Source organism: Ursus arctos, unplaced genomic scaffold (genome assembly GCF_023065955.2).
Source record: "Ursus arctos isolate Adak ecotype North America unplaced genomic scaffold, UrsArc2.0 scaffold_10, whole genome shotgun sequence".
NCBI lineage: Eukaryota > Metazoa > Chordata > Mammalia > Carnivora > Ursidae > Ursus > Ursus arctos.
Window position 1 is genome coordinate 51,525,906 of NW_026622764.1, and position 13,254 is coordinate 51,539,159.

A 13,254-nucleotide genomic window follows, 5' to 3' on the forward strand; every position below is an offset into this window, starting at 1 on the left:
GCAGACCTCTCATTATTTTGTTTTCTGCCTAAAGCCCTGAGGATATGGAATTCTAGTATAGAGCAATAACTTGGTCTCTGGATTAAAAAGTCTAAATATCCTTTCAGCCTCACTGGGATGGAAAGAATATTTGGTCTAATCGCTGGCACCTAGGAGTTTTAGAGCACTTTTTCTATATAGTTCTTACTTTAGGCATGAGGAAACAGTGTGACAGCTCTACTGAGCATTTCATTCAGGAGATGGAGGGCTATCTGGGGAAGACCCCGTGTGTTTCCTCTGTGAAGGAAATACTTTCTTATCTTCTAAAATAAAAGTACCAGTCTGAGATAAAATGGAATTTCCTTTAACTGAATCCCTTCCGGAAAGGCCGATCATCTAATGGCCAGAGACCAGGTGTGAGAATTCTCTCCTCAGAGATTACTGAGGGACACCACACAAATTTTGCCTGAACAAATGGAGGATGGGACACTCTGTCCTGAGAGTAAGAATAGAACAAGATAATTCATAATTTATGACCCCCGCCAGATGATTTTACAACCCCCACCCCACACACACAAACTCATGTATATACTAAAACAACAACTGCTTCCCAACAAAGGCTTCCCACTTGGGATTTCCAGGAGGGGAAGGAAAGCAATGTCAACAATACAAGGGAAGGATAACAGCAACAACAGGAATAGTTTCTTGAGGTTACTCTGTGCCAAGCCACACTAGTGAAAGCAGTATTTCAATTTAATCTTTCAGGCAAAGGAAGGGCTGATATTAAGAATGAAATAAAGCAAAGAAGCCCTTCAAGAAAGCTTAATTTCAACAAAGTAACACCGTACAGCTCACCCTTCTCATTTTATCTGAGTTAATAAGCATATTCTATCCCTCCCTGTCAGTGACACAGGAGGCCACAAAGAAGGTAATAACATGAGTGTAAACTTTCAGAATCTTATAATCTCCTCATCCCCTTTCACTCCGTTTTAGTCTACCCGATTACCAGCTGCAAGAGAAGAAAAGGGCACGAATCTCTGTGACTGAAGAATACTTTTTGTTCCCAACGATTCTCTCAGAGGGGAAGTATAAGAGCCATTAGAAAGGTTAAGCAGTTGTGGGATCATGAGTTGGTAAGATCATTTGACGCAAATTGAGAGCACAGTGTAGTCATTTAACTGATACCGACCACTGAAGATTTAGAATGGCTTGTATGTGTGTAGTCAGGGTCACGGAACCGGGGGCCGGGGGCCTGGTCCTACACATTCCATGCACTTTGCTGCATTCTATACAGGAGCTTATTTCCATTTTCCCTCCCAGCAGGACCTTTAACAAGCTACTCAGTGGCGGGCTTCAATTCTCTGCTTCTGGCTCCACCCCTTTCCAAGGCTTCCCCCAGCAATACTGCTTAATGACATGGCTTTATTTCAACAGGGGCCCCTCTCATTGTTCACCGGAATTTGATACATAAATTGATACACACATTGAGCTCCTTTGTCCTTTCTCTTTTAGAACACAAATACTGCAGTGGGTTAGGAGCATAGCTAATTTGCAGACAAGGCAAAATGAGCCTCAACAGAAATGAAGAGTGCTGTCCTGACTCTGGGTGTCACCCTGGGGGGCACCGCTGAGAATAACTCTGCGGTCGTTTTTTTCCATTTAGAGAATAATGCTGAAAAACAACCATTAATACCATTTTCTTGAGAGTTGTATCAGATCTTTGTGTTATTTGAGGTGATTTTCCCTCTATCGTGTGGAGTCCTTACCACAGAATCCTGTGAGAATATGGTCTCAGGATAATGCCCCATTAGCCACCCTGACCCGATTTCTCCCTGTTTGGGGAACTTTCAGGCCAACCTGTAATTTTCAGTCCCTCATATGCTTTTCAGAGTAATTTGGCATCTGCTGAAAGTCATTGTCATTTTAGATAACTGCTCTTCTTTCTATAAAGACAAAAGCAAGTGAAAAGAAGACCGCTATCTGCCCAAAACGGAGGTCCTTGTGGAGAAGTACTGATAAATCTCCAAACGCTGCTACATCCCCGTGCGGCTCACGCACGGTCCGCCTGCAGCCGGCGGTCAACATGCTAGATCTTGGCAATGCGAGTCCCCTGGAGAAAGAGAAGTTACCTTGGAGTCCAGCTGCTGCATGTATGACCAAAGATACTCTATATTGGCTCCAAAAGGATGGACGTGAAGAAATGTGGATATGATGCCTGAAGTAAAGAGACAAACATTGGACATTACTGAAAGGCAAGTAAGAGTCTGAGTCAAATAATGTCACCTAGCGCCACTAATGCTTCCATCAGCCTGCGTTATGGTCTCACCATTTTTAACAGTACTCAACAAGCACTCAGTAACAGTCCATTCTGAAGATGGTCATAGTAACGTGGCAAACAGAACACTCTAGCTCCTGGAATGATAGTAGTTAGAAAAACTAGACTCAGAGATAATATATAGATGAATAAAGGTATTTCTAAACAAAGACTCTTGGAAGCATTTCAACTACCAATTTTATGCTTGATTTACCAATATAAAATTATAGTTATTGGGAGGATAAAATTCTCTTTTCTTTCCCTCAGTGGACTTTGCAGTATGAAAATGGCTCATACAGCTGTGTCAGAGATCACACAGCCTCTGATTTCCCTGATAATTACAGCTGCTAGTTATGAAAAGTATTTAGTCCATATTTCCCCTAACTGCCACCGAAGGAAGCCCAGATCCTCTCTGAAACCTTTATTTCCCCCCGATTGTTGCTGCTGTTTAAACAGAGCCAGCTCACTCTCTCCTCCTCGCTGCTGTAATTTACAAGATCATTTTGAAAGGCCCACGAATGGATGGTTTGGCTGGAGTCTGATTATAAATCAGAAATCTTTTCCATTGTGAATATCAATTGTCAACATTGTACTGACAAATGAAACGCTGGGTGTTGGTGTGAGGGCTGAAGTAAAAGCATTTCCTTTCTGTTCTCCCTGCTCCTATATCCAAAATCTAGACCCCATAGATTGTATGCTGCTGTTTGTTAGGAAACTGTGTTCAGACTGACATTTTTTAGTTCTCAGTAGGCTTCAAGATGAATTAAATCTGAGGATAAGCCCTCACACTGTTTATTGGGCAACTCTGATACTTGAGAGCCAAAGGTCAAAAGAAAGACACACACTTGTCCGACATGCAGGCGAGCCCTCAAGGGAGGTCGTCCTGGGACTTGCAGGGTGACCTTGGATTGACTGGGATAGGGTCTCATGGCCTCCTGATCTCCTGTGTGATGCTTGGGACGCTCTGGGATGAGTGTCAGTGTTTCAAGGAAAGTTCCCAGTTGAGCCTTCATCTGAGGACGGAGAACCGAAGGGTCTAGCCCATGCTCTCAAAGACCTGTCCTCAGAACACTGCTTGTATGAGGTTTATACTGGTTAACAGAGAAATGAGGAAGATGGAAATAATTATTTCTCCATGATGCTAAAACCTCAGTTTTCAGAGACTGACCCCGTTTTTCTTGAGATACAAAGAACTACCATTTTATTCTGAAATTATGTTCTTCTTTTTTTGCTAAAATGCCCTTTGATGAAATAATGGCCATGGTAAAAGGTACTAATGGTAGTTTTAATATCTTTAAGTGGTGAATAGCTATTTTAATATACTTAAGTAGAACTGTTGTGTCCCCCTCCTACCACTGTTAATTTATATTTTAATTTTACAGACCTGGCAACTACTTTCCTGTGTCTTTGAAATTCTCAAATCTGGTGAGGTGGCACTGTAAGTGATTCTTGAGTTAAAACACAGAAGCTCATGAAGGACTTACTTAAAAAATAAGTTAGAAGTATTTAAACAATAACACTTATTTGCATTTAGTAAGTGGGAGAGAGGGAGGAGAATTCTTAAGGGGAAACTCCTGTTGCAGGATGGTGAACGGGGTTCTTCCTGCTGTCTCAGGCTGAGGACAAGTGGCGCTATGTCCACTAGTTTCCATAGGGAGCCTCCAACAAATGGTAGGCAGACCCTTCCCCCACCTCCCTTAGAAGACGGGGGAAGAATGAATAGTCACCTGTGGCTTTGTGAGAAGGCCAGGCTGTTCCTTTCTTCTCCTGGCATGCAGCTTCTCCCAGGCAGGGAGGGGCCCTCCAAGAGAGTGGCTCCTAGAGCCAGGAGGGGTGCTGCAAGACAGGGGCAGTCGTCTCTTCCTTGGTTGGACATCTGATTATTAGGCAGCGGACTGACATATCAGCCTTTGGGGTGATATGGATGTGTGTGTTTCCCATAGGGTGAGGGGGCATCTTAGAAGGTAGAGAGGTTTGAGCAGTCTTATGAGTAAACTACCCCAAGGGCACCAGCAAATAGAGAAAGACATTTTTCATATTAAAATCTGTACTGAACAGAGACTCCTCACCATCTTCTAGATAACCCACCGCCTCTCCTGTAAATATCCATGGGAGTGTGATGTGAAGTTAAATGTCTTCGGTAGAATAAATAGAATGAGTCAGAAGAGGATTGGGGTGGGGGGGGGGGTGCTGTGGGCCTAGGAGATGAAGTGCTGAAAGAGGAAGTTTAGGGATACCAGTCATGGGAGGACCTGGAGTGGCTGCTCTTGTTGCCTCTGTGATGTTGGCGACCCTCTGTGTGCAGACTCCCTCACTGATTACTCTCTGTCCCCCAGGCCCAGTGTTGGGAATATAGTATACGTTTACAATAAATGTGTATTGGATGAATTTATCCTCTAGAAATAAGACTAGCCAGTATACTTGTTTAAAAATTTCTACTGTTCTATTGATATATGGGGATACATAAGAATCTTAAAAATTGCACAGTACTAACCAATGATGTAGTAGTCTTTCAAAAATCAGGTAACTGCGAGGCATTATTCACTGGAGACTCCTGCCCTTAACTCATCCACTTTATGGATTCAGGACAGAGCAACCTGAATGTTTTGGGCATGGAAACTTTTTATTGAAACTCTTTTGCTCATTAAAGTAAGAAGAAAATGCTAGTATGATTTCTGTATATCTTTCTAAAATCAGATTAGAAATCCTGACCCAGACATGAATATCTTCCCTTAGGGGAGGGTATTCAAAAACCATCACTGTGGCAGCTGTATTAATAAGCCGTTAGCTTTTCTTTGAAAAAAATTGAAGAATTGCCACTAGATTCATTTGGGGCCAAATAGGTAGTTAAAGAAAGGCTTCCGAAGCTTTTCCTATGGATGGCAACTAAGCTATTCAGTATTGCTAGAGATACAGCAGAAGTGGGAAACATTAGTCATATCCTCCCAAGTACTGTGCCCCTCCTCTTCCCTACTCCCACCCTCCCGCTGCCCATCACAGTGTCCTCACAGAAGCATTAGTCATGCCATCTGAGAAAATGTAGTTTCTAAGCCCTGGTTTTGGACTGGATTCATGGGCAGGGTGAGGTGGGGCTTCCTGAATAATCAACCAAAGCCTCTTTGTAGCTCCTTTAAAAGAACTAGGATAGTTCCTGAGAATGGAAAAAAGGACAGATGTAACTCATAATCTAATGAACAATTCTACAGACCCCGAAACTGGAGACTATTTTATGGTACTCTGGGAGGGACCTGAAAGCTTGGTTCAAAAACACACTAACAAATTGAGGGTGGAGAACTTAGCCATTACTGACCTGGTGGGTCTCCAAAGGGATAGACGCACTCATTGGTCTTGGCTGTGTCCATGGAGAAGCAGAAGTCTCCATATTTAAAGATGGGTTTCCCAACCAGGAAAATACAACTGTAAGTAGCTAATTTAAGAAAATAAAAAAATAGAGGAGGCTGTCTGTACTCTTGAGCTTCCTGCATATGTCAGGGCCTCAAACACAGCTTTAGAAAGACATATATATATAGACAGAGCAGCTCTGTGCACCCTGTGGCAAACCCCTCATTAGGAAGGCCCATGTGAACAGGCACCTAAAAAAGCATTTCGAGCTCTCTCAAAATCATTGAGTTTACTCTCATGTTTAGACTCACTAAGACCAAGGAAGCAGCAGCATTTAAATTAGCCAAATAGTGATAGATTTTTACTGCTTCCTTCACTCTTCTTTAAGCATTTCCTTAGCAGCACTCAGGTGCCAGGGTGCGAGGGACACAGCGCTGCACAAGACAGACAAGGCTCCTGCTCCGGGGGATTTATATTCTAGGTAAGTTACACAAGATAAACACAGAGTTTAAAAATAAAGGAAATATTTTCAGATAGTGGTAAACATAGTGAAGAAAACTTAACAGGCTCAAGCTTGGTGGGGTGATGATAAATTTTCCTGTGTCAGATGGGAAGGAGCCAGCCACGGACAGCCTGGGGAAAGAGGATTCCAGGTACAGTCAACAGAATGTGCAAAAGACCTGAGGTGGAGATGAGCTGGCAGGAACAAACTTGGCTGGAGAGCAGTACGGCATGCGTTTGGAGGTAGGCAGGGAGCCAGATCACTTAGGGCTGTGTATGACAGAGTACGGGGCGTGTATTAAATTCTAAATATAGCAGGAAACCAACAGAATGGTTCTAAGTAGGGGCATGATATGATCTGAATAATGTTTAAAAATTTTCATTCAAGCTTCTGTTTGGTGAATAGATGAAAAGGAAACTGGGAGAAGTGTCTGCACAAGACCTGAAGTGGTAAGTACTGATTTGGACCAAAGAGTAGTGGGCATTTAAGGTAGAGCTGGTGGAGCGCATTGAGTGGTAAAAGCTTGGGAGGAGGAGTTCTTGGTATTTGGCTTGAGCAGCTGGGTGGTACCATTATCTCAGCTGGGAACACTAGGGGAGGAGCATATTAGGGCAGAGAAAAGGGGGAAGGAATCAAGAGTTCTATTTTGGCCTTATTAAATTTGAGATGTCCATTAGTATCTAAATGGAGATACCAATGGCAGTTGGAGATGGTATAAATTTGGGAGTCAGTGGCCACATAAAGGGATTCGAAGCCAAAGTGCACATTGAAATTAGGTAGGTAGAGAAGAGGCCTCAAGACTGAACCCCAAAGAAGCCCAAAATTTAGAGGTTAAGCTGAGGAAAACTCATCCAAGGAATCTGAACAGGAGTGATCAGTAAGAAAGAATGGTGGCCTGATGGCTAAGAAAGTATTTCTGCTCAGAAGATGTGGGGAGTCAACTGTATAAAGTGCAGATGACAAATGGAGGGAGTTGAGAAATTGGCAACATGAAGTCCTCTGGTCACGTTGACAGGACGGCTTCAGTGTGAGGGTGCGAGCCATCTTGGAGTGGCCAGAGAGGGAGGGGCGGAGGGGGAGTAGAGGCTGTGAGTGTGGACGGTGCTTTGGAGAATTATGCTTGGATGGGGAGCAGGGAAATGGGCTGTTGGAGTCAAGACAAGTTTTCCTTCTCTTTTGTTTTCAAGGTATGAGATAGTCTAGAGTTCGTGTTCCTATGCTGAGGGTCTGAGCATCTGCTTACATGTAACATCACTGCCTCAGGGACAGTGCGGCTTTCCTAACAGTCCTTATAGGTGACAGAGTAGTGAGCTGAAGAACACCCTCTAATCAGACCTCCTAACTTCATACAGTATGAGGAACTAGATCCACAGCGGGTGAGTGATTCGCCCGGTGACTCCAGTGCCTCCATCTGCCCGTACTGAGAACGGGCCTCCCCTGCTGAGGGCTGTTCAGAGGTGATCAGGTGCTGTGGTTTGTCACAGGTTCAGTTCACCCCACTCCCTTCTTTTTCCTTGATGGACTCCTGTTTTAAAAAGTTTATTCGCTACTCGTTGAGAACAAAATAACAGTTTGTGTATTCATTTGGTCAGATGGAATCCTACCAGAATAGACTCCTTTCCTCAGGCTGCTTGGAGTTTCACTCCAAACTCTCTGTGTCAGCTTGTAAAGTCCTGGCTCACATGAGCTTTCCCTACATCCACACTGGCTAATGGTCTCCTGGGAACTTCAGAAAACCCCGAGGCCTGGCAGCTTACGGGGGAGAGGGCCTCCCCGGAAGTTCTAGGAACCTCAGCTCTGCAGAGGAACAGCTGTCTCTCTAGACGGTTCTGTCTTGCTGAAAACCAAGAGAGGCCTGACCAGAAGCCATCCTGAAATGTTCTTCCTCTTGCTACAGCCTACGACGCTTCGTGGACACTGATCCGGAGAGGCAGCCGGAAGGATGTCGTGTGAAATGTGGGTTTCCCACTCAGCCACGAGCCTACTGTTATCTGTGAGCAGCTGCGGAGCGCTACAGCGTTTATGGGAACCGGGGAGAGGCGAGGCTGTGAGGGTAGCAGACAGACCCTGCACTGTGATTGGTCTCATGCTTCTCGGTGCGCTGGGATTCTAAAAAGCTTTAATTTTCCAAAAAGCAGTTCCACTTATCTGGTGAGTATCATACTTGATCTTGTACAGTTAGTTTTTTTTTGATTTAAAGAAAAAATTTAAAATGTGTGTCTTATTTTAACTAAACCCCTGAGACTATATCCGGTCCTTCAGTACTTCATTCCTTGTGTCTGAAATGGCCTTGGCAACTCCCTTATCCTTTGGAGAAACTCTGTGCATCCTTTAGGATTCATTCGACTGTCCTTCCTTCTAACAAGGCATTTGTAGTGTAAGTAGCCCTTTCTCTGGGTTTCTGATTTTAGTACAAACCCTATTACATTGTCATTAACTGCTTTCTTTCTCACTAGTCTATGAACTTCTTGAGGGGAGGGATCATCTGATCACTACCATCGGTGAACACAGGTTCGGGCATATGGCAGGCAAGTAGTTCTTAAAACATGGTCCCGTTAGTTCCTGTTTAAGTATCACCTCGGATGTCAGTTTTACAATAAACACAATCTACGTGTGTGTGGGGGAGGGGGGCAGAGATTCTGCCTTTAAACAGGCTGCCCAGATGATTCCTTTCCACAGTGAAGGCTGGTAATGTTATAGTAGGCTCTTGACAAATGTTTGTTGATTTATTGATATGGACATTTGTGTCTTGGAAACAAGATTTAGGTCAATGACTCATTCTTTATGGTCAGCAGCTTTCAGAGAAGCACACACTTCCTAGATTACTTTTCTCAGGTGCAGCCTAAATACAGCCTCAGCTCCATTCACTGAAAACACCAAAACGTCACCATTTAACCTTCTTTAAGTGTATTTCTCTACATTCCATTCATCTGCTTCCTAACACCCATGTATTGGGAGAATGTTCCTGTTCAGATAGAGACTGGTTGGGTGCAGATGCGTGAACTGCTGGTAATGATGGAAATGGGGGTGGGGGTCGTGTGGACAGGAAGAGGGTCCTGGTTCGCCATAATATGTATGTCCTGATCCGTAGAGGAGTCAGGGTGAGCTGTAAAGAAGTTTGCCTTATCATTGTCTGGGGGGAGTTTTGAAGAGTAGATACTTTATAAACAGAGTTTTTGAGAAGGTTTTGACTACGTCTGGATGGGATTTACAGTGATGACTAGCATGGACAGGGTGCCAATCAGCGCTGCTAGGACTGGAAATCTACTCTATTAGAACTACTTAAAAAGAAGGAGAAGGTGGGGTGATACAGACCCAGAGCTATACTGTTAGTATCTCTTCAGAGCTACCTGCCTATCAATAAAAAGCCTTTTGATCCATTCTTCATAACAATAGCCAGTGGTTTCCAAAACTTTGGTCCTAACCGAAAAATATTGCCGTAGGCCAGATGTGAAGTGGACTAGGAGTTCGGGCTTAGACGCTGGGCAACATCAGGCTGACCTAATGTGTAGTTACCATGAGTTGTGAGCTGTAAAACAGTCCCCTGTATTGCCCCCCATAAACATGTAATTCTTTTAGGTCTAAGTATATGTTAACCTGTCTTTGCAAGGATTGATTATAAAAATAATCCAGAAACCACCATAATAAAGTGCTTTCTAAAGGCCCCTCTTTTTAGCTGAGTTGGAATATAGCACTTGATCCCCATTCCTTGTCAAGCAGAAAGTTTAGCAGAATGGTTGAACTCTCAAGGGACTCTAGCCTTGGTTTTATATTCTCTGTATATGGAATCTATTTGAATAGCTTATTTCTCACTCCCTGCTTCTCTTCTAGGAAATTAAGATTTATGCCACTGTGCATTTTTATATAACATTTGTATGTCCCAAGAGGGTGTTATCTGAATATATTTGCATATAGCATATACTCTAGGTACCCAGATGTGATGAAGATTTTTGCTATGCTCCTGGCCTTCTGGGCTCCTGACTTGGAGCAGGCTCAGTACACCCTCTAATATGGGTTTAATTATTCCCAGGGAAGATTCTGAGGAGATTGCAAAGAGTATTCGTGACCTCTCCAGACGAGAAGTCCAGGGCACTCCCAGAATCATTCTACCTATAAGTGTTCTTCGGGAAAGAGTAGCCCCAGCACCAGAAACTCCTTTCTCTGTCTAGCCTGGTCCAAAGTAGTTTGGGACCTGTATTCTGTCATTCTGTCCCTGTGACAACACTTAAATAGATTCCAGAAGCTGCAGGAGAAGTCTTTTTGGTCTCAACATTCAGGTTTCTGCAAAGTATGGATGGCCGAACTCAGCAGAGAGGCCTACTTCACGGCAGGATCCATTTTGTCAGTCTTAGAAACTCTTTTCTGCCTTGTCATTCCTATTGATGATTACTCTCTTTCTCTGACGACAAAAGTGTAAGTACCTTGGTTTTGCGGGGTGGGTATGGGTGGGGACACACGTCTGTTTTAAAATTTCCATTAAGTAGAGTAAGATAAAATATCAAGGTTGAGAGGTAATGGAGAAATGAAGGGCAAAAAAGAAACTCTTGAGTCTCTAGCCTCCTTTCTACCTAAACATTCTCATAGATTGCTCAAAAGGTGTGTCAAATGCTAATATAGGTAAACCAGTTCAAAAGACCAAAAGTGAGGGGAAAAATCCTGGAAAATTTAGAGTTGGTTGTGCCTGCTTTCTATGGAAGATTTCGACTTACTAAAACACTTTTGAATTTTCTAATATTAAAGACCTCAGCAGAGGTAACATGTTGTAAATTATCTATTCCCGTTAACCTATGTTGTGTAAAGCATGTCATTTCTTAAATTTTGAGGTAGCTGATTGAAAAATACGTGTGTGTGGTAACTAATTAGGAGACACTGTAAGTGAACTGTGTTCTCCAAGTAGAACATACAATCTTGAGTGAGAGGCATGAAATTAAAAAAATGAAGACTCATTCCCATTTTTTTAAGCCTCAAGTGGTCTGTACTATTCACGCTTAGAGAAGGAACGTTTACTGCTGATCATCCTGTGCTTTGTTCATACCCTGAAATCGGGGGGAGACCACAACTTTGTCACACTGAGCAAAAGAGAAACAACTGTCAGCGCTTGACACATTTTCCAGTAGAAGAAAAATCCAGTTGCCAACTACATACGGGTTCATTTTGGGTTCCTAGAACTGATCACACATCAGCATGTCTTATGAAACTTGTGCATGGCACGTTATTACAGCTGTTTATCATCAGAGAGAAAAAAAATAATTGGTTTCCCTTGGAGTATCTCTAAGTTGATGTCATATTCAATAACCCTGTAGTTGAAAAATCTATATATGATGGATGACGTTTGGACTATCTTGAATTTAATTCCTCATTTTGAGGTGAGTACATGCATTATTTAGAAAATGCATCCAGGTGCTACTTCTGCCAGAATACCAACTATAGAAGAACAATTTGTCTCACACGTGCAACAGCCTCATTCTTCACTCTTAACTGTGCCAAGGAGGAGCCAGTTTAGACTTGGAACCCCACGCCAGGGTCAGTGCCAAGGCGCAGCCAGAATCAAAGCTATGCATCACAGAGAGAGGAGGACAGCGTCTCCTCCTCTAGAGTGAGGACTTTAGAGACAGCCCTTAAACATACCAGCTTCAAAAGTGGAGTCCCAGGCCCATCAACAACACATCCTCAAGAACTCTTCCTTGTGAGAATAAGTACTACTCTGGACCTGCTCATGAGGACTCTCAAAAAGAGACCAGTTAGAGCTTTGTCTCTGGTCCAAAACAACCTAGAGGTATGTTGGGGGCCAAATAACAGTAAAATTTTTCCCTTCTTTCCCCTTCCTTAGTGGCCAGCTTGTATTATTGACCTTGGTTAAATGGATCCAGACTTGGGCAGGGGAGCTGGATTAGCCCAGCAGTGGTAGTCCAGATATCCCTATATCCTCACCATTACAGGGCTGACCTCAGGATGCAGCCTCTTCTGAGTCTGGGGATCTGGCCTGATTTGGAACTTTTGGACTGGAAGCAACCTGGCCTTCAGTTGGAAGCGATGTGTCCAAATTTTGGAATTCAGATTTGTAACATGTGAGATGCAAAATAATCTGTCGTCTTGTATTCAGTTTTATGTCGTATGGCCAGTTAACTTACATGGTTACAGAAGAGCAAAACCCCTTAGTTTGTATGTCCCTAATCTGAAATATAAGTATAATATAATCTCGACGAAGTTAAACGTACCTCTGACCAGAAGGCAAAGCTGTTTCAATTGTTAACAGGTTGGAGGAGAATTACTTTAATATTATTTAAGACAAAGGATGAGGAAAACAGTTTCCTTACCGATTAGCAGAGCTTCTTTCTCTGATTTTAAGCCTTGGCTTCTTTTTTCAATATTGTTCTCTCGGTCTTGATTGACCAATGCGACTGTCAACACATTGATTTCCTATGAGGTTAAAAAACAAAAACCATAGAGGCGTACATGTAGACTTTGTGCATTTCAGTAAAAGCCACCAGGTCTTTTCAACTCTATAAAAAAAAGGTCATCACTTCCATTTATAACTGAACATCAACTTTTATAAGTGATTGATCTATGTGCCCAGCAATAGAAAAGTAATACTAAAACTTAGGTTGCTAGCTACTGCTCCCAGCAAACCAAATAACCAGGCAAAAGTGGCAGATTTGGCATGAATTATCTTAGGTTTTTGTCCATGTTTTGATTAAACTCTGTTAGCAAAAACTATTTGATTGTAGCTACTTTAACATGTTTTTATTTCAAATATAAAAAACTTCCCCAAAAGCATGCACAAACGGATTTATATTACTATGCTAGTAACTCGTATGAGTGTGTGGGGAAATAGGGCCTATTGGGAAGGTGAGATAGGATTGTTATTAGAAGTGTTTACAGTGGATAAGTATATGTCCTTATACACAACTGTGAGGGGTAGATAAAGCAAAGGTTGAGAAATTCTTTTCTTTGGAAACTAAAAATGAAGAATTGTACAACAAACCAATAACATGTGGAACACTGAAGTGGAACTATTTTTAGTTATTTCTATGGTCTTTTTTACTTAGAAACAGAAAAACATTTAACTCCTATTCTCCCAGACTTTGTATTAGGACTCAAAACAGAGAATGATAGA

The 13,254-nt window shown here is 42.6% G+C and overlaps 1 protein-coding gene across 4 annotated transcripts in view; it reads right to left on the reverse strand.

Annotated features, from left to right (window-relative positions):
* The window catches only part of ENOX1 (ecto-NOX disulfide-thiol exchanger 1), a 539,166-nt gene that overhangs the window by 8,707 nt on the left and 517,205 nt on the right, over positions 1–13,254 (reverse strand). For all 4 annotated transcript variants that reach the window (XM_057308447.1, XM_057308444.1, XM_057308442.1 and 1 more), the window contains 2 exons: positions 12,455–12,557; positions 2,109–2,194 (listed from right to left, as the gene is read on the reverse strand). In XM_057308447.1, the coding sequence (XP_057164430.1) occupies positions 2,109–2,194; positions 12,455–12,557 (189 nt within the window). The remainder of the gene's footprint in view (positions 1–2,108; positions 2,195–12,454; positions 12,558–13,254) is intronic.